This window comes from Pholis gunnellus, assembly GCF_910591455.1.
Source record: "Pholis gunnellus genome assembly, chromosome: 3".
In the NCBI taxonomy this organism is placed as follows: domain Eukaryota; kingdom Metazoa; phylum Chordata; class Actinopteri; order Perciformes; family Pholidae; genus Pholis; species Pholis gunnellus.
In genome coordinates, this window is record NC_136529.1 from 24,223,512 (window position 1) to 24,244,074 (window position 20,563).

The window sequence follows — 20,563 nt, forward strand, 5'->3', positions numbered from 1 at the left end:
ATTAGGTTTAGGAAAAGGTAGTGAAATACTTAGTTACGTTTAGGTTGTTTTTTCCTAGGTGATAACAGTATGACGTGCATTACGGTAATCTAAGCAAGGCCTCCAAAGCTCATTTATTAAGATGTTATTTCCCTTATTGTTTGATCAGCACAAAAAGTTATGTAATAATGACATGCCAGGAAGTGGCCGCATCTGGCTGTTCGACATTTTGGGAAATATTCTTCGCTTTGAAGAGCTGAGAGATGAAAAGATACCACTCTCATGTCCGTCTGTGGTTAAAGTTAGCATCCAGTTAGCTTAGCACACATACAGACAGGAAACGGGTGGAAACAGCACAGCAATCTGCAGAGGGAGGGGTTATGAACAAAATAAACAAAGGAGATATAATGTGGTTGTATAGTGCGCTTTAGAGGTAGGATAGCTGTTTCCCCCATCTCTAGCATTTATGCTAACCTAAGCTGCTGCTTGGCTGTAGCTAAAAATGTAATGGACAGAGATAAATCTTCAACTATTTCTTTAATTAGCGTACTTTTGGGGGAGCTGCGAGGCACATTTTTTTGAATTGCCTCCATTCTTTAGGCTGAATGATCGACAACATTAAAGCACCAAAGGGAATCGTGTTATTAGGGTCCGAAACTGTGTGCACTTCATTCACAGATGCCAGCAGATGTTACTGTGTGTCGCGCGTCTGAAGTGCGAAAACCTGTAAACAGGGTTTGCATTCCTCCATCCCGGAGGTGATCTAACTATACGAGTGAATCAATCAATGCGCTCCGTTCGTAATAACCACATTTGTGCTCCCTGTGTTGGAGTCCACCAGGCCCACTGAAGTCGCCCGCGCAGCGCTGACACTTCCACGGCCGACATAATCACAACAGCTGCTCAACTCGCCTTTGTTTAATACACAAAAAGGGGGTCGGTGTCTGAATCGCTGTATTTTTGCTGGAGAAAAAGACGAGTTTGGAGAAACATTCGGGTGTGTGGGCGCGCACAGCAGTGAAATGATAAAAGAAACTGTAACAATCTCTTGTCTGAGACATTCATCTGAGCTGTGAGGGTAAAATATAAACACAACAAAAAGATACAAATAAAAAATGGTTTTGAAACAACTCATTTTTGTCTGGCCTTCCTTACAATGTAAAGCTGAATTAATTTGTTTTGCTAGCCTGTCATGTCATCTTTTTTTTCTTGTAGTCCTGTGGTGAAGATTCTCCTGTGCAGGATTTACTGCGTATGACTGAGAAAGAAATTGAATGTGCTCCGAGGAGTTTCCATACTTCTCTTTTCTTTTCTTTTCTGACTCTGACTTTGCTACTTTTTGCTGTTTTTCTTCCTCTGCGAGGCTTTTATACCAATGTGTCTTTGTCATCAGGGATTTGCAGGTGACCTGATGGTGAGGAACATTCAGCTAAAGCATTCTGGGAAGTACGTGTGTATGGTGCACACTGAAGTTGACACCGTCTCAGCAGCAGCAGACTTAATTGTCAGAGGTACACCTCTTCCTACTTGTCATTTTGTAGCACTCTCTATGGAGCTTTTCAATTTCTTGTTTTTTTTTTGTGTGGAGTGTGTGTGTGTGTTTTTCTTCACATCGTAACGCACACATCTCACTGCTGTCAGATGAGAGCTGCAGCACCATGATATCAGTTTTGAGGGATTCGGAGGAAAAACAGCTTTAATATACTTTCTGATTGACAACCGTGAGCATTTTGAAATTAATTTATTCAGTTTTTAACCCATGGGGTCTGTGATCATCAAGTTAAAGGGATACAGGTAAGTTGCTCCGAAAGCTTCGGGGCTATCCAGTAAGATCAGAGACCAGCTTCACGCAAGAGTAAAAACACCTTCTTACAAAGTTTAACTCCATATATCCTGTGGAGGACATGTCTGATGTTATAACGTGGCTATCTTAAGCAGCTTGACACACATATCGGAGGTTGATCAGCGATTGATTTTATTCACGTGACTTCTGACGCATTATTTTAAAGTTGCTGCATTCTTTCTAGTTAGGCAGTGAGTGTGATTCTTCCTCAATGTTACCGTTAAATACAGACACTTGGTCAGCGGCCCTAAGCTTCAAGCTTTGACGCTCTAGCTGCCCCTCTAGCGTCAGTTTTGGACGTGTCGGGTTCCGCTCAATACACACGATAAAATGAACTTCCCACGTAGACGTTTCATGTTGTCCTGCGTTCAAACGGTACTGACTTTTTTTTTTTGTCATTACAAATACAAAGCAGACATAGCTTCCCCTGGGAATTTTGGGATTTACATCTCCATAAACGATTTAAAGTTCCATCGTAAGATTTAGATGGCTGATAAAATATTTGAACTTGTATTGATATCACAAAGACAAGTCCTGAAAGTGAGAGGTAGTGTGAATGAAGACAGCTGCTGTCTTCATCCACGGAGGCACAGCGCACCACAGCATGCTCCAGAAAGGTCATGGAATATATATGTGTATGTATATATATATATATATATCGGAGAGGCGTGGTGATGAATTCTCATTTTCTCTGCCAGTCACTCTATTGGCCTGATCCCTTTTACTGTAAACCACTGTGCCAGTCACCCATGACTCAAATGGATAACCAAATGGAGGGAAAATGACACCGTTGTCTGGGAGGTTCAGATTGGCCAAGCGTGAGATCAAGAGCCGGCAGCCAAAGTCAAGACGGCTACGGCTTTTACATACGGATCGTGCGCTTAATCTGAAACCAAGCATCTCTGATACCCAGTGATCTTCTTCCAGCGGCAGGTAGTCCCGCTGAGGGCTCAGGGCTACTTTTTGCAGATTTGCGGGCTTAGCAGGAAATCTGCCGGCCTGTTTGTTTGATCTCGTGTTAGTGATTTCCCTAATTTCAATGAGATCTCAATTGTAAATCCCGCCTTGTGTTCTGTAAATCCCTGGTCATTAACAGTGTCTATAATGTTAGTGGGAAATAATGATTTCTCTCATCATGGTTAGTTAGTTTAGACAACGAGAGCCTTTTTTCTTTTCCTCTTTCATACTGTGAGTAATCTCATACAGTAGATGGTCTCACCTCAGTGAACTGCACTATTCAGTGTTATTGATTAGACTGGCACTCCCAATAGAACCCATTATATCTCCACCTGCTGTACGCCGAGGTCGTTATCCGAGTTGTGAATCCCTTCTGAGTCCGCCGTGCTCACCTGAAGTGACTCCCCCTTTGATTTGGCTGGCGTTTGTACAGTGAGGCTGATGCAGGTGTCTGTCCTCATTTCGGCCTGTTGCAGGACCCCCTGGAGCCCCGGAGGGCCTGGCCGTGAGCGATATCACTGACACCGCTGTGCAACTGTCCTGGGGCTCCGGACCTGACAATCACAGTCCTGTTACCATGTACATGGTCCAGGCCAGGACCCCCTTCTCTATCGGCTGGCAGACTGTGAGAACAGGTAACGGCTGCTTATTCTTTTCAATGCATGGAAGTCAATGCTGAGGATTTACACTGTAATATGTGAGCCTGTGGTCACAGGAGACTTTACTCTCTTTGAAGAACAAAGGGTCCTCTTGTTAAAGTCGCTCACTTTAGGCTCTTTTTATCATTATGAAGTTCACACAGGACACAGAATCTAACAAGCAGCATGTTAAAACTACCCGGTACTGGACTTTTGAGGCCAATCCGGATTTTTGGAGAGTTAAAAAATCTGATAATAATACACCAGTTTTACACAAACACATAATATAAGCAAACATCATGGATCCCTTAATTAAAGGGGAACTCCAGCGATTTAGCGTTGCAGTTTCATGAGGTTGAGGGACTCAAAAAGAGACGGCTTTGAAAAAGAATAATCAAAGTGCGGAGATATCCAGACTAGTACCTTGTATGGGTCAAGCTCCCAAAACTCTGGATCCTACATTTCCCATAATGCAACTAAAAATAAGCTTCCGTTAGGTCCTGTCTGCCTGGTAAATGCCAATGTCTTTCAAACTCTACAAACCAAGAACGTAACACAGCCTTTGCGGTAAAAATCACACATTTGAGAAAGTTCCCTTCGGCAAGACTTGGCAGTTAGAGTAGTCGTCTTTGCTACAAGTCAACTGAAGTTGTGAACTCTTTGGGACATTTTACATTTAAAAAGACTTGCTGACGCTCTCGAGTGACGTTGTTATATGACGGAGACACTGCAATTCAGCAAAGATAACTTGGGCATGTCAGTGCTGCAGCTGATGACACAGATATATAGGTGCGACGCGGTAATTGGCCAATTCATACGTCGAGTTCTTGTTCAAAGAGCTATGTGTGCAGTTTTTGGAGAAATATGAGCCTGCCATGACCAAACCCTTTGAAAATAAACAAAACCAAAAGAAAAGGGGTCAATACAAGTACAAAAAAGAAGGCGTCATATTTGATCATATGTTAATGTCAGGCTTTGCATTAGCTACAAAAGCAGCAGTTAGAACCAGCAGTCCTGGTATTCTTACTCTCTACTCTGTTAACAAGGGCTGAAATGGCGTTAGAAGCCTGTATTCCAGCTTATTCAAACTGCCTTTATGGGTCTTTATGCGCTTTCTTCATCTGCGATAGAGGTTGTTAACGATCGGTTATATAAAGTGGAGAATATATAGAGACATCAGCCGTCTCTTCATTTTCCTTATACTCCATTCTACTTACAAGACGATTTGTCAGAAATAATCATTAAAGTGGCAATAAACAACTCTTCAAGTCTTCCCCCCCGTAGCGTTTCTAAGTGGTATTATTGTCGGGGCCTAGCAACTACCGACAGCACAGTGCTAAGATAAAAGCTGAGTGAACCGCCCAGTGGTTTTAATAAGTGGGCTCGGTACTTGTTTTGGTACTTACTGATCGAGTAGAAAGGAAGCCAACTGAAGCCTCTCATGTCCTGGAGCTCTCCGTCCGAGGTTTTAACATTGTTTTTTTATCACCGCCTTCTTTCTCCATCAACGGGGGAGGCTGTAGAGTTTCCACCGATTTTCATTTTTCTCCAAAACTTTATGAACAAGACAAATCACTCCGCCACAAACAACAGTGCTATCCTCTCCGGTCGCTCAATAGTTTTACGCGCTCACGTTGTGCCGTGAAGGGAGGCTTCATTATCCCAGGAGGTCGTACCCGGAGGCCAGACCGAACTGCACAGTGAAAGCGAGGCTTACGGGGAACCATCCGAAACAGATGGTGTCATTATTCTACAGCCATTACATTGCGCAATCAACATTTACTTGGTAATTATAAGTTAAAGCAAAACAACTTCTTTATTCCTCTGCTCTTATGTCATTGTATCCTTCTGTAACCTCAACATCGGTTTATTTACAGTTACAGTTTTATGTGAGAGACGGCGATTTTAAACATAACAAGCCGATTGCGTTCCCGTCAACTGAAGCGACCTCCTCTGACAGCTTATTAATTCTGTTTACTCGTTTAATGTGTGTGTGTATTGCATGATGACATGAAGACATTGCTGTGCAATCTCCACAATAATTGCAGAATGTGTACTGAACGTACTGTAATAGGAATACTAGTAAAACACATGTCACAACACTTTGTTTTGATGTACTTCACTGGTTTGTGTAATGTTTTTTTTCATATTTGTTGGAGACAAAATAAAAAGAAAGGAACACATCTCAATTCTAAATTCTTTAATCCTAGTTCCTGATTCAGTGCCTGGACAGATGATGCATGCAACAGTGAAAGATTTGAACCCCTGGGTGGATTACCAATTCAGGGTGGTGGCAATCAACAGCGTTGGTGTGGGAGATGCCGGTACACCATCAAAACAGATTCGAACCGAAGCAGCAGGTATCCTCTCAATGTGTTGTCTCTCTTGGTAACAAATTAATCAGCCCCACTTGGAGAATGTGATTTATCTGTTTCCCCCCCCCCCCCGTGCTCCCTGTGACTTTTTTTGAATCTGCCGATCGTTTTCGTGCCAATGCTTTGATTACTCAGTCGCATGCAAAAGACGTGGAAATTAAATTACACTTCTCCACGCTAAAGCTCATGTATGTCACAACTCTGGAACATGACAATTAATAGCTGCATGAAGAGAGAAAAAAAAAAGAGAAAAAAGTGAACTATCGACACGCGAGGCGTTATTAGTAATTCCGTCCTGCTGGTTGAATCACAAGGGAACAAGTTTCCCCGTCGTGCCTCAGACACGGGGCCGACATACGGTGCTCGACTAATAACGTCAGCGTACGCGGGTGGCAGTGCCACTGTCAACACAAAAGCTGATTCCTCAGCTGTGTGATTAACCCTTTGTACACGAATGAGCAGCTCTACGGAGCGACTGTTACCTCCTCTTAATACCCGACAGAATCCCCAGCACCTGCCTGAGACAAGTTTCCTTTGTGCCTGTTTTAGTTCCCAAGGTTGCTCCGGTTAATGTGAGCGGCGGCGGAGGAGCTCGAGGAGAACTCGTCATCACGTGGGAGGTAAGAGGATCATGTGCATCCCTGAGTGGTCATCCATTGTGACTCGAAGCTTTCGACGAGAACGAACTCCTGGCGGAGGGAGCGCGTCCGCAGTGGCCTGGCGCTCAGTGGAACGGCTTTTAATTAAAGGCAGAGCTCCTCTGATTTGCTGCCTGCTCGGCCCCCTCCTGCTGCGTAAATCAAAGTGAAGATACAGGGAGCCAGTGCAACTTTCATATGTGTAAATCTAGAGCTAGGTGACAACTTTACATTCTTTGGATGTGGCTCAAAGTGCAGAAAGATTGCTGAAAGATGCTGAGATTTGCTCGATACTTTGTTGGACGTAAAAAAGAGAGTTTTTTACAACTCCCCAATTCAATTTCTGCTCACAGTTGTTTGGGGTCAAAGGCGTAACTTTCCCGTGCCCCTATCTCAGCCCGTTCCAGAGGAACAGCAGAGCGGAGAGGACTTTGGCTATGTCGTGGCTTTCCGCCCACTTGGCAGCAGCACCTGGATCCAGACAGTGCTGGCATCACCAGATGCGTCGAGATATATTTACAGAAACGACAGCATCGCACCCCTGTCCCAGTTCGAGGTGAAAGTTGGCGTCTACAACAGCATGGGAGAGGGGCCGTTCAGCCCCGTCGACACAGTGTTTTCTGCAGAGGAAGGTGTGTGTTTGCCCCCCCCCCCCTGTACCCGCTGTGAACAGAAATAAAGTTGATCGTGTTCAAGAAATGCACTCTTAATTGCCAACATGCATAATTCATGATCTCTCCTATTTAGAGCCCTCTGAGGCGCCATCGAGAGTTTGGGCCCGCGCTGTGTCAGCCTCTGAGATCGAAGTGTACTGGGAACCAATTCCCAGCGGGTCCGGCAGCGGAAAGATCATTGCGTATGAGGTATGAAAAAAAAATAGTTTAAATAATAGTGCCAGCAGGAATATTCAAACAAGGAGTCGACATTAATCCCAGAATGACTGGCAGTACAATAAGCCGGCGTTCATTTGAATAGAACCGCCGGTGGCGACAACGTGGAAATATTCTGACATTGAAATACTGCATGTGTTGGAGCGGGAGATTTTTCACTGGCTAATCTCGGGGATGAAGAGGTCTGTTGGCAGCTGTTCCAGCCTCCACAAGACCTCAATACCAAGGCTGTCTGGGAGCCTCTATTCACAATAATAAATAAATAAAAAAAAGTGTGAACATCATACATCACTATCCAGTACAACAAACACTCTCCTGGGATTTGGCTGTGGAAAACCTAGATAAAAATAACAGTCTCTCCTAAACCCCAGGTATTTTTATATGGTCGGGTATTCCCAGGTGGCGTGACTTCTACTGAGAAGCGTTGAGGTCGCTGCCAGTGTTTGGTGCACACATTGTTATAAGACAGGGGTGTGATGCACCGTGACCGCTTGTTTGGGAGCGAGACAGAGCAGTTTAGCTGAGTTTTTTCGCATGAATTTTCATGCTGAAATAGGGAAACTAATTTAACAAGTCTGCTCCGATATAACATACCTTTCCTTTTACAACATTTCAATGTTGCCAAACATTTAACTTACCATTATTTGTATAATTCTATCTAGAAATACATCTCACTGTTGGATTTATATTATATTTCCAAATTGTAGGATGTAAAATGTCCATCTGTTATATTTTAAAGCATGGTGTCACAGTCCGTATTCAGAAACTCGACTTCGTTAAGGTTATGACGTCACCATTATACCGTCGGCAGTAGAAGTGCAGATAAACATTGTGCAGCTGACACACAGTGAGTGACGGCAAAAAAGCAGATGTGGAAGACTGGAAAACGCTGACCAATCAGAGCAGACTGGGCATTTTTGGGAGGGGGGGGGGGCTTAAAGAGATGTAGCATTTCAGACAGAGGGTGAATACAGGTATATTCAGATGGACACTATGAGAAAAATAAAGCATTTTTTTGAACATTAAAGCATGGAAACATGTTCTAGTGGAAACCCAAAATACAAGTATAAACCTGAGCACATGTCTCCTTTTTAAACTCTATTTTTGAAGCTGGGTGGACCTGCTTCATCCGACAAGAGTGAACGTGGGCAGATAGTAATTGAAATGCTTAGAATGACAAACTTTTCTGAGACCAAGTCCACTGGGTTTTTGTGACATATTCTAATGTGTCTCATTTAAACTTAAATTACCTCTCAGATCAGGATTCAGTGGATCATTTAAATTGCAGAGGCTGGCCACAATACCCCAGAGTTTACTCGACAAGGCTGCTGGAATCAGTTATGTTTAGCTATGGTTTATAATTAAAGTTAGATCCCAACTGTAAAATATACATATATAAAATGTCATTATCCGATATTCTATTCTGGATGAACAGACGCTGACTCCGTTCTTAGAAAGTGACTTTAGAACTAAAGTCACTTTGGTGTTTACTTTCAGAACTTCATCGCTGTCACATTCATGTATTTAGATGAGAACTTTTCCTACTTGCATTTCTCTCTGTTGACCAATCCGAAACACAACTTACTGAGATCTAAATTAAACTAAGTTGCTTTTGTGGTAACGCCCACACTATTGACCTATAGAATATCTGAAGGTATATCTGAAGGTGTGGAGTGTGTAAGTAAATGATATGTCTCCGTATCACTAACTTAAACTGGCTCTTTGTGAATATATATTCTCATAGTATAAAGTACAGTGATGCAGAATGCAAGGACTGATTTGGCCTATTTATGCCCAACTACCGCAGTCATTTTTCACATCCGTGCCAAACAAAGATTGTTTTCTCGTAAGGGCCGGTTCCCCACACATCCTAAAGTTGTTCCTGACTCAGACCTATTCATCCCTCCAGTACACTTGTTCCCTTGGAGCTGCCGGGGGAATGGTCACCAGGTGCACTGGCACTTCTACCCGCAATAACTGATGGCCACTTGGGGGGGGGGGGCAGTGGAAACAAGCTGTAAGCGCAAAAGCGACGGGTTGTCACATTTTAAGCTGCAAATGTCAAACAGCTGTTTACACATCCACATGCAGTCATTTACATAAGTGCAACATGAGCTAATAGAATGAGCACATCTACGCAGAAGAAGACTGCAGTGGCTCACAATGTTAAAAGGGGTTCAGGGTCGAACCTGTTGTTCATGTAGGTCATTCCATTAAAGGTAAAGTGAAGGAACTCCTCGCTGAGGAATGAAAACAAATGTGTTTAAGCACCGAAGTGTAGCGCCCACCCTCCGATCCCGCTCAGGTCAACACTGTTAACTGTTTCAGCACTGTTGCCATTGTTTGCACCGTTAGCGGATAGCCGCTGGCTCAGCCATTGCCATTATGAGAGTTGGGTGGATGCCATCCCCTGTGAATCTTAGAGGCCATTTAAGTTTATTGGGGTTTATATATACGGCTTGATTGGACTAGTTCAAGTACCTCGTTCCAGAAAAAATGCAGAACTGTGTTTGTGCAATTCGTTACAAGTAACACAGTGGCTTTTTGGGGAGCGCTTGAGAAAAGTATACCCGCTGTTCCGGAGTCCTAGAAAATCACCGGAATATAAACTTTTGTATCCGCAATCTTCTGGATGAACCCCAGAAATAACATCCCTCTGTAGTTGCTCCTGAACGACCCAGCAGAGGATGCCCACAGTCTCATTAGAGGTCTCACTCCAGCCAAGAAGAGAGGGAGACGGAGAAACTGGAGAGCATAGCCCATACGTAATGGACGCATGCTTTCTGACTATGTTTTCATGTGGGACTTCAGCCATGTTCAATATGTTTTGGTTTTGGTATGTGTGGTTGCATTTGATGCAAAAACAGATGTTTTGGCCTTGTTATCTGTGATGTTTGATGGATATTCACAATGTTCTATTTGTTTTTATTCATCATAAATTAAACTATCACGATAACACCTGTATGTATTTCTTCAAAAAGCATCAGGTTGAGAAGTAAAAACACAGCCAGCTGTGGAGCAGAGAGCCTTGAGAGCACTCGTGTGCCTCTGCCGATATATCTGTCCCAGCAGGGCTGATCATGAGTGGTGGCCAATGAATGCCATTTAGGCTTTGGTAGCAGGGCCTTTCATTTCAGTGAAGTGTGCTTGAAATGGTCAGGCCGTATTGATTGTTAAAAAAATGTCAGGACTGCCTTTCCAAATAAATTGAAAAAAACCCCAACATGGAAAAAAAAGAGAGAAAAAATAAACTGGGCTATACATATGTGTTATGCAACTGTCAGCTCTAATGACCGAAATAGATACTCTGCTTACCACAGTGAGACACATGGGAGAGAGTGGTATTGAATGATTTTGGTTGCAGCTGCCTCAACCAGAAACTCTTGGCACATATCCATAATGCTTGGCAAGAAAAGCTCCTCTGTGGCCGTAAAGGGTTTCTTGCTACCAGCCACACAAGCAGCAACCATATACTGTAGCTAGCTTTGGAAGTGGCTTTTTAACTGAGTTGTTCATGTTGAGATGACTTTCTATTGTGCCTGAAGCCCGCCCCTTTTCCTAAGGAAATATTCATTAGGGTTCCCAACACAACCCGGACGCTTTGTGTGTAAGTGTCTCTGGAGCGTTGATGGTTTCAGTGCCCCATTTGACAGGATTCGGCTCCAGCATCACTGTCCCTTATATGCAAAAAAAAAATGTATTGTATTCAGGGTCATATTTCCTCACCACACGCTTTGGAGCTTTTACTGGTGCAGGGTTGTCTCCCACATCACTTCTTTCCCTCAAAAAAACGATAGATTTTGCATCACAACGTTGCGTGATGAAATGTAGTTGTAGCTTTGACAAAACAAAATAAGGAGTGCCTTCCTGTAGTGCGTTGTTTAAATTTGCTTCAGGAGGAATGCAGACATCTTAACATTAAAAATTCGACATCAGGGAAACATTGTCCATCTGCAGGCTCGGCTTGGTCTTTGATGGCAGACCCGCTAGTTAGGAAAGCTACATTTCGGCCATTCTAGCCCTTATGGACAGAAGAGTGGGGAAACATAATGAGACCAAAGATGAGAAAACTTTCAAGGATGAAGAAAACACCCTCAAAGTCTTCGCCACTGCTACAAATCACGCTATAACGAAGCAAGCCATTGCTCATTGCTTTACAAAACTTGGAAAGACATTTATGGACTGTGAATATATTAAGGAAGCGTTCCTCTGTAGCTCAGAGATTTTGTTTGACTGCACTTCAGCCTGGATGTGAATGACATACCATGTTTGGCAGTCATGGCGAGAGACTGTGATTTATAGGCCCTATATGAAGGAAAGTAGCCGGAGCCCCTGGACCTAAATACAGCTCCAAGTGATAACAGACTGAGTAAGTGTAACACTTCAGCAAACACTATCTTCTCAACACTTTGAACTTTTGATTCTGTCTGCTTTACCATCAAAACTATACGCCGCTATACAAGTTTCTGAGCATGGCAGGATTAACCTGTAAGCGGGGCCCCAGGGCATCAGTGCCCTGCCCTCCTGCCCTATCCAAGTCTATCAGATCAGTCGCACCCAGCAGACTACACACGGCAGCTTCAATATTTGCCCAGACTCCAACCAGCCATAAAGTACTGAGCGCAATATAAACTAAAATAAGACAGCTTGTAAAACCAGATTGTCCTCTGCAGGACAGAACAAACATACTTCGATATTGTACTACAGTATAGTGTGAAAATTCAGTTCAAAAATCAGTTGACAATGCCTGGGACAATTGCCCCCCCCCCCCTCTAGGGGTATAGGGTTCTGGTGTGGGAATGAGTTGAATTTGCTCTGGCAGATGTGTCTGGCCCCCTCTTCCCTTTGGACAGATTTCCAGCCACTTGAGATCTGATGGACCAATCACAACCGCTTATCTAATTTGGGGCGTGTTTGAGACACTGAAAACGAACAAGACGGCTGCAACCGATGTGGAACTTGATGGTGAAGCATTGCGGCACCCTTTTATCTTCAAATGCTGATGGCATAAAACGGCAACACTCGTTCAGACATATTGCGTCCAGAGGCATTTTGGTCCACGCCCGTTGATAACGCCCTTTGGAAATCAAAAATGAACGAAAAATGTCCCGACTAATTTGCATTTGCCATTTGTTCTGGAGTAGTCAGGCTAATAGGGTCCCTGGGCGGCTGGTTGGTAATCCAGGAAATTAAGGATCAGCATTGTTCTTGTACTGCAAGCAAGCTAGTTAACGCACGTATTATACCCAGTCTGTTATAAGAAAATATAGAAATAACAAAAAGAATGTAAAATTAATACAATTTCATTCGAACAGCAAGTTGCTGACTGTCCTGAACTACTGGCGTATTGAAAGACAGGTTAGATTTCTGTCTGTTTGCATTTTCAAACTGAATCGATGAGTTTGTCAAATTCAGTAACAACTGAGGTGCTAATGACTCGAACACCTGTTGACCCCTAAAATATTGTAGTTAATTAACAGATCAGGTGCTAACTGGGTGTTTGAAGAAGCACTAGGTTTCTACCGTGACTAACTCGTTAGCCGGGCACGCTAGCGGCTTTCTTAAGAGCAGATAAACCCACAGCTTATTCCATTCCTTACACTCTAGCTCTTGTCGTTTTTCAGGTTTTAAAAGGCTATAAAATAAGACCCACGTCTAAGAACCACGTCTCCTCTTTTAATTCCGACTATCACGTTTTACCACAGCTCCATGCACACTCCTTCTGCTATTCCTAGTTACAGTTGCTCAGCATTGGACAATAGCTGTTTGGGGAAGGAGTTTAACAAACGGTCAATTTACAACATAGGAAGCGGTAGGGGAGACAACAGAACAGATGCTGTTTTCTACAACTTCCTGGAAGAATTTCCTAAATTACCTGAGTACCCTCAGCTGTCGTGAGGTTAGTTCAGTGAACTCTGCTGTAGGTTTATTTGCAAAACAATCCAGTGCTAACTTTAGACCTATTTCTTTCTGTTTCTGTTTCTTTTATCTTTATTTCAGTTGTTTTTTTAATATGCATATCATCAGAAAAAGAGGCCATTCACTCAAAATGTAGGCAAAGCACATACAATGTTGATACTGTACTTTTTCACTATAAGCTAATCATCCATTCAAGTTAAATACAAAAATGTAAGCTGGCTGTATAAAAACAATATTTAAATGACTACGGTGAAATGATGCACTTTTCTGCCACTATCTCCATAAGACTTTAAGATGCAGCAAGACAGCCTAAGCCTCCTCAGATCCCCCTCTTCCATCGTGCTGTGCGTGTGCGTGTAGCAGATGCAATGTTTAAAACTTCTTCCGCTCAGGTTTTTAGGTGTTCTCCAAAGTGCTGGTAAAACGGCTATAATTAAACTGCTGATGTTAAAAATAAAAACCATCCTAGATGCATCTGTTATCAGCAACTCCAGGCCCTGTCGCTAATCTGCCTTTCCACGAGCAAGATCCCTGAAAACCTGTGTGCAGCCAATTGAATAAGCAGCTCCTCTCAAAACCATCTGTTTGACATGTTCCCGTCTGGTGTTCCCGGTCTCGTGTTCAGGGTCATAAATGATCTCACTATGAACACAGAATCTTGACGAGCTCCTTATCCTCGCACTTCTCTCTCCCAGGGCTGCGTTTGGTATTGCTGATTGTCAGATACGGTGTCATTTGGTAGTTTTTAAAAAAAATGTGGGTTGGAATGCCTCAGGACCTACAGTAGCTGAGCTGATGGTGTGGAATTCTGTTTTTTATTTCCTTTAGAATGACTGTTTCAGCGTGTTAAAGACTTAAACCTAGATGACCCTTTTGGTTTTAATCAATTTCTCTTTTATAACCCTGGCGCTTGTTATCACATTTCTTCAGCCAGTTTGTAACAACCTATATGCACTCTAGAATAATACTCCTCTTTATAAGCACATTGTGAGACTCTCCGTAGGGAATTGGCAAAATAAATAAGGTTTGACTTGACTCGACCGCGTCGCAGATTTGTACCGGTTCATGGATCGGTAATGGAAAGTGGAAGATGCCAAACAATATGGCCCGGGTGTCCGCGGTAACCCTCGTATCTTTGGTCCAGGTTCTCTTCTGGGAGGAAGGCTCTGAGCAGAGCGAGGCAGAGAGAGTGAGGGTTATCGACACCACGGCTCTGCTCTCCGGCTTGAAGGGCAGCACGGTCTATCTGATCTCAGTCAGAGCCCAGAACAGCGCTGGACTTGGACCCTGCAGCCCCGCTTTTAACAACACAACCAAGAAACCACGTGAGTCCACAGACACAAGACACAAAAGTGTTGTTGTTGTTTTTTTGCTTTTGCCTTTTACTGAAATGACCTTTAGTTATTGGTCGCTGGAGACATTTCTCCTTTCTCTACTGATGCCCCTGAGGTCATGTCCTCTGTATCATTTCTGGGACTTTAATGACATTTATACTATATATATACTATATACACATTATGGATATTGGTATTGCGAATGGACGATTTATTCTCATGTTATTTTAATTCAAGTATATTGTACATATTTGTATCGTATCTTTTCATATGTTTATTGTAATTTTCTTATCTATGTCTCTTCATTTTTTAACGCTCGCTTTTATTCTGGATTTCATTGTTTCTTATTATGCTTATGTTATAGCAACACATTCTCACAAAGTGTCTTCTCAAAATAAACTTGAGTCTTAACGAGTTAGGTTAAGGCAACAAAACTAGTGAGGTTTAGGAAAAGAGCATGGTTGACGTTGTACGTGCTCACAAAAGCCGAAAATGGCGCGCATGTCACCGCAGTATATATTTAGAACAATCCGACTGATTGCTTCACACCTTGCGTGAACTCCTAATGAGGAGATGGAGTGTAATGACTGTGCGAGAGCTGTCACCGGTATTATTTCCACACTATGCTATTTCACACAATCCATACATGCCGCTGGTGAAGATGTGCCGGCTGAGGGGACTGGAGGCGGTGTCTCTAATGCTGTTTGACATGATCTTGGATTTCTACAACCACAAATGATTAGCTTGTTTCTTACCATACAGTCCGACCCTCTGCACTCTGGGTAATGTGAAGGCGAGAAAACGCTGCTGGAATATTGAGCGACTTCGATTTGAGTTGGCTTATATCTTTTACAATTGAAAGGTGCTTATAGAATAGTTACAGTATCAATCAACATTGGTTGATTTGATTGTTTATTTATGATATCGTGGATCTATAATTGTCGTTCGGTATTAAGTGAAATTGAATTTCTACAATTTGTCTTCAATTCACCACCTCACCATCTGCGTCTCCAAAATGTGCGTAAGCATGGGTCTGAGTTTACGCACAGGTGAGGGCATTCTTCGTCCCGTTTGTCCCTCTCCTGTTCAGTTTGTATTTACAGTACACCTCTTTCAGGCCCAGTTTTGTGCATTCATAAGGAATATAAATCAAAGACTGTGTACAAGAAGTGGAAATAGTCGTCATGACGTCACCCATTTATCTATGGAAAGCCGTTTTGAAGCCTCGAGTTTAGCGTTTTGGCAGTCGCCATCTTGGCTTTTTGCAACCACTGAAAGTAAGTGACCATATTTGAAGAGTAGAAGGGATGTAGCGGTACCTGTCTGTAAATCACAAGGTATCCCCGCCCCAAAGCATACCCTGCTTTATGGTCTATTTGACTCTGAAAGGGGCCATAATGTACTAAATGAACATCATGCTGTATTGAAGAAGACTTGAAACTAATGAACTCATGTTTACTGTGGTAATAAATCAAGTGAGACGCAGAGTCATATTCTCAGAGCCAGACTTCCTTTTACAACCAGAGGAGTCGCCCCCTGCTGGCCATTAGACGGAATGAGCGTTCAAAGCCCTTCAGCAATCGCTTCAACTTTTCAGAACCGAAGGTCGTCACTTGATATAAATGAGACCCCAGATGTTATAAGAACACTGACTGCAGAGTAAGTGTAGAGAATACTGTTGGTGACGGCACAGTTTTATGCATTAATTTGTGAACCTCGTGTCCACATCATTACACGTCTTGCAGCTCCGAGTCAGCCTCCAGGGAATATCAAGTGGAACCTGACCAACTCTAAGATCTTTCTGAATTGGGAACACATCAAGGCGAAGGAGAATGAGTCCGAGGTGACAGGATACAAGGTGAGTTTGTCAGAGTAATAGCAGAAACTCCAGAAGTGGAGAAACAAATGGAGCCTGAGCAGCTGTCATCCCAATAAATGGCTTTCTCATCACAGTGGAAAGATAGACCGCAGCGCTCCAGTGCTGCATTATGGATTGGCCCTGTCTGGCCCTTTCAAAATTAAAAGATCGGTTACAGGTGATAAAACCAAAAAGGCGTCATGACCACAGAAGGAATTTGACTTCTTCCAACAAGTACAACAATGACTCATATTGGATTCATACTTATGTGAAAAAACCCCCCACTGTATTTGATAATGCTTTCCACAAATATATTAAACAAATTTATTCTCCAGAGATATGCGGCCCTGCTCGTTTAATAAGTCTTTTGTGAAGGCTCTGTTGTAAGGGAGCGTGCAGTGCCTGTAGACATGAATGCTTTCATAATTTGGCATTGCTGTGAATCAAAAGTACAAAGATTCTTAAAATTGTTTCACTTTTTAAAAAACTGAATTCAGTGTTTAACTCTCTGTGCTTTTGAAGGATGAAATAAACCATTATGCTGCGTTTTGGATGGAGATGAAATTACATGAGTAAATGTGTAAAAAGGATGTCTGAGGTCGTGTTGTGAAAATATCTTCCTCACTTTTGAGTCAGCGGGCCAAAAAACAGCACCTCACAAGACTTCATTACCTCCTCTAGAGAGGGATTGTATAACCAACATTTGGTCTCCTGCTTGAGGGAACTTGATTTGTTTCTCACACGCTAATTTAATATGTTGGCTGAAGTCATACTTTCCCGTTTGCTAAGAGGTCCTAAAGTTTTAATTTCTGACTGTTACGACTGGAGAATGAAATGCTCCTCGCTCTCCTCCAGGTCGTGTATCGTCAGAACTGGCAGGGCAGGACCACCGTACTGGAAACCAATAAGACCAGCGTGGAGCTGCAAATCCCCTCTGGAGAGGACTACCTCATTGAGATCAAAGCTCTGACGGAAGGGGGCGATGGCACCAGCAGTGGTCCCATCCGCATACCAAAGATGTCCAGTAAGTCTGAAACCGTCTGCGGCATGCAGATGATTGGAGTTGGAATTAAGCAGAGAGGCGGCGGAATGGGTGCACTCTGTGTAACTAATCCCGTGTGACTGACATTGTTTATCAGCTTTACCGTATAGCTGGAACAAGGCCTTCATAATACACCTGTGAATTGCAATAAGACTGCAACATACTCGAGGACGGCGGTTTCGTCCCAGGTTTCAGCCTCATGAAGATGAAATTCCCAAAGCACACAACGTTTTTTACTCAAAATATTGAAACATGCAATGCTCATGAATATAGACTACACTATATCAAAATGTAGATGGAGGTTACTTTATATTGTGCCTCGAATAGAAAGTTCACAATAAGACACATTATCACACTTCCTTATTTAAACAAAATTTGTATTATTTATTACAATAACCAGACTAAATTAAGTGTTTGAATTTAGTGTTTTTTGACAAATGCTTTAGGTTTTTGAAATAAAATACATTATAATAAAATCAGTTTGAAGGTAATTATATTATATATAATGTAACAGGCTATACGTAAAAACTAAATAATGTGCCATTAACCTACTTATCAAATTTATTTTTTACAATACCTAAGATAGTTCAAGTGCTTTATCACAAATATGAGATTTTAAAAAAGTACAACATTCAATGTTTATTCATTACATTTCTACTTGAATAGATCATATAAGGGACACAATAGAGACAAAATATACAGTCATCTCAGGCCAGAAGGTTGTGTTTTCAGAAACAAGTCAAGGCGAGATTTCAAGGTGGAATATACGATGATCCATGGTTAATATATTTTCTTCTCTTTTATTTCTAGGTCTTAACTCAAATGGGTGTCTGTGTCCAGTTCCCAGGAGGATTTGCCATTTGATGATGTTTTTTTGTATTTTTATGTTATTTTTTTGAGCTTCTAATGCCTTTTTATTCAGCTCTGGACATTATTTTATTTATGATTCTCTTCTACATGTCCGATCTATGGAATAACAAGATAACTAGTCGGTTTCTAAACCACTGGTGTGCAAACCAAACCTGGATGATGGGAGCGCTCTGACAGCTTGTCAAATGCCCACAAATATGTGGCTGGACTGTTACTCACAGGCAACAGCACGGTTACAAAACCATTTTCATCTGCCTATTTTCAGGACCACTGCAATCCTCCAGGATGCACGAGTTTGATAAACATGGAAAGATGAATTTCTTATCTGTCATTTTGAGCACAGGGCCGTTCGTGTCCCAGTTTTCCCATTTCACTTTCTGTTTCCACCTATTTTGCCTCAACTTCCAAGTCATTTCTTGACTTGCTGTGACCTTAATGAATGCTACGGATCGAAAGGTACAAGTTTCACATACTAAACATATGACATTTGAAAACTAACAGTTCAGTTAATATGTATTTACTTTGTCCTCATTATTTGGATGTCATGTGTTTATCTTTTATATTAAGAAAAAGTTCAATTGGAGGTGGTGGAGTCAGAATTACACCACATAACTAAAGGAATAAGTTGACATTTCTAGAAATCACTTTACTTTAAGTGTACGCTATATTTAGAACATATTCATCACTTTATCTGTCGTCACACATCCCTTTTGACGGGGAACTGCGTTATCTAAGCTCTCTTCAAAGCCACAAGACTCAATTGACAAAAAACAGTCATTTTACCTCAGAGAAGTCAAAATGTGAAAGTCTACCTCTGCCTCGATTAGTTTGTTTGTGTTATTGTGTGACTTTGGTGGAACTGATCGAACCCTTTAAAACACCAAAGTCACACCAGAACACAAACAAACAAACCGATTGAGGCAGCGACGGACCTGCAACGCCTGTGTGCTGGACGGTAAAATTGCTCTTTTTGTCAAAGTAGTCTGGTGGCATAGAGAGCATAGATAACGGCTTCAGCTCCCTGACAGAAAGTGCAATCTGAGGGCAAGGTAATGCAGAGTGGAGATACAGAAGTGGTACAGGTACAAGATGTATAATTATCCATGGGAAATGGTGCATGCGCTCAATGCTCTGTGCACGTTGGTAAAAAGAGCCTTAAGCTAGCCAACTAACAACCAACAGCGGTTCATCCGTTGGTGTCATACAACTTGTATCTCATAATTATCTGTGTGCAATTATTTTTAAATTAAATTATTTCTACCAGTTTCTTACCAGTCACCACAGCTGTCACAGAGTCCATTATAACGGACATTCTTAATCTACACTTTAATACCTGCCTCAGTTCATCACAGGCGGGAATGTTTTGAGTGTCGATTTTATGCAAGGACACACTGGCTAATCCCAGGCTGCTTTTTGAGCATGTTTCAAGAAACACTTGGAGTTGCGGCTTAAATGGATCGTATATTGGAAACAGATGCAAACCCAGATAAGATGAATTCTTTACAGAGCTGCTTTGCCTTATCAAGTTTATATTCTTCAAATCTGCTTTCACGCACTCAGATTGTTATTGTTTGAGCAAAGGGGCAGGCTTATCAAACATAGATGATATGTTATTTACTGTGCTGTTTTATTTGTGAAGTTGTATTTTGTGTAACTTAGTGGGGAGTTAAGGAGTAAAAAGGGAAAAACTAAAAACGGCTATCATATAAATGTATCATACCCGCAAACCTGAAAGAGAAGTATAAAAGTGTTTTCCCGAACATGCTAACGTCAGCATCCGCCAAAACCAAGTGAAACTGCATCTCAACTAGTTGCAACATCAACAGGACATCTTTGGAAATCTTTATGTTGCATTTTTTGATATGATGAAGAACATAATATTCATTACAACATTATTACATGTAATCAACGGTGTATTTCCCTGATGCAGAAGAGGATGATCATTTGTAGGAGACAAGTTTTCAATTAGTTGTCACCTTCATACAACACGCTACTGACTGATGAATACGAGAGAAGGTGTTGTTTGGGTTGTGATGAAATGTAAAGACGTGCTACTGTAATATTATAGAGTTCAGATATAGTTTGCTTAGTGCAGATTTAATTTTAATTGCCTTTTTATAATGTTGTACCAGCCTGGTCTCATCCCCAAGGCGTCAAATACCGACGCTTGGCCAGTGGCCCTCTGTGTCTTGATAGTGACACACCGTAAGCGTCTGTATG

General features: G+C 42.1%; 1 protein-coding gene across 1 annotated transcript in view; it reads left to right on the forward strand.

Annotated features, from left to right (window-relative positions):
* Positions 1 to 19,385, forward strand: part of cntn6 (contactin 6) — a gene marked incomplete at both ends in the record, with an annotated part of 38,795 nt that extends 19,410 nt beyond the window's left edge. The window contains 11 exons of the mRNA XM_079186362.1: positions 1,373 to 1,490; positions 3,256 to 3,414; positions 5,628 to 5,777; positions 6,342 to 6,412; positions 6,828 to 7,062; positions 7,178 to 7,293; positions 14,384 to 14,564; positions 16,319 to 16,431; positions 17,287 to 17,455; positions 18,284 to 18,312; positions 19,326 to 19,385. Coding sequence (XP_079042488.1) covers positions 1,373 to 1,490; positions 3,256 to 3,414; positions 5,628 to 5,777; positions 6,342 to 6,412; positions 6,828 to 7,062; positions 7,178 to 7,293; positions 14,384 to 14,564; positions 16,319 to 16,431; positions 17,287 to 17,455; positions 18,284 to 18,312; positions 19,326 to 19,385 — 1,401 coding nt within the window. The remainder of the gene's footprint in view (positions 1 to 1,372; positions 1,491 to 3,255; positions 3,415 to 5,627; positions 5,778 to 6,341; positions 6,413 to 6,827; positions 7,063 to 7,177; positions 7,294 to 14,383; positions 14,565 to 16,318; positions 16,432 to 17,286; positions 17,456 to 18,283; positions 18,313 to 19,325) is intronic.
* Positions 19,386 to 20,563: the final 1,178 nt, after the last annotated feature.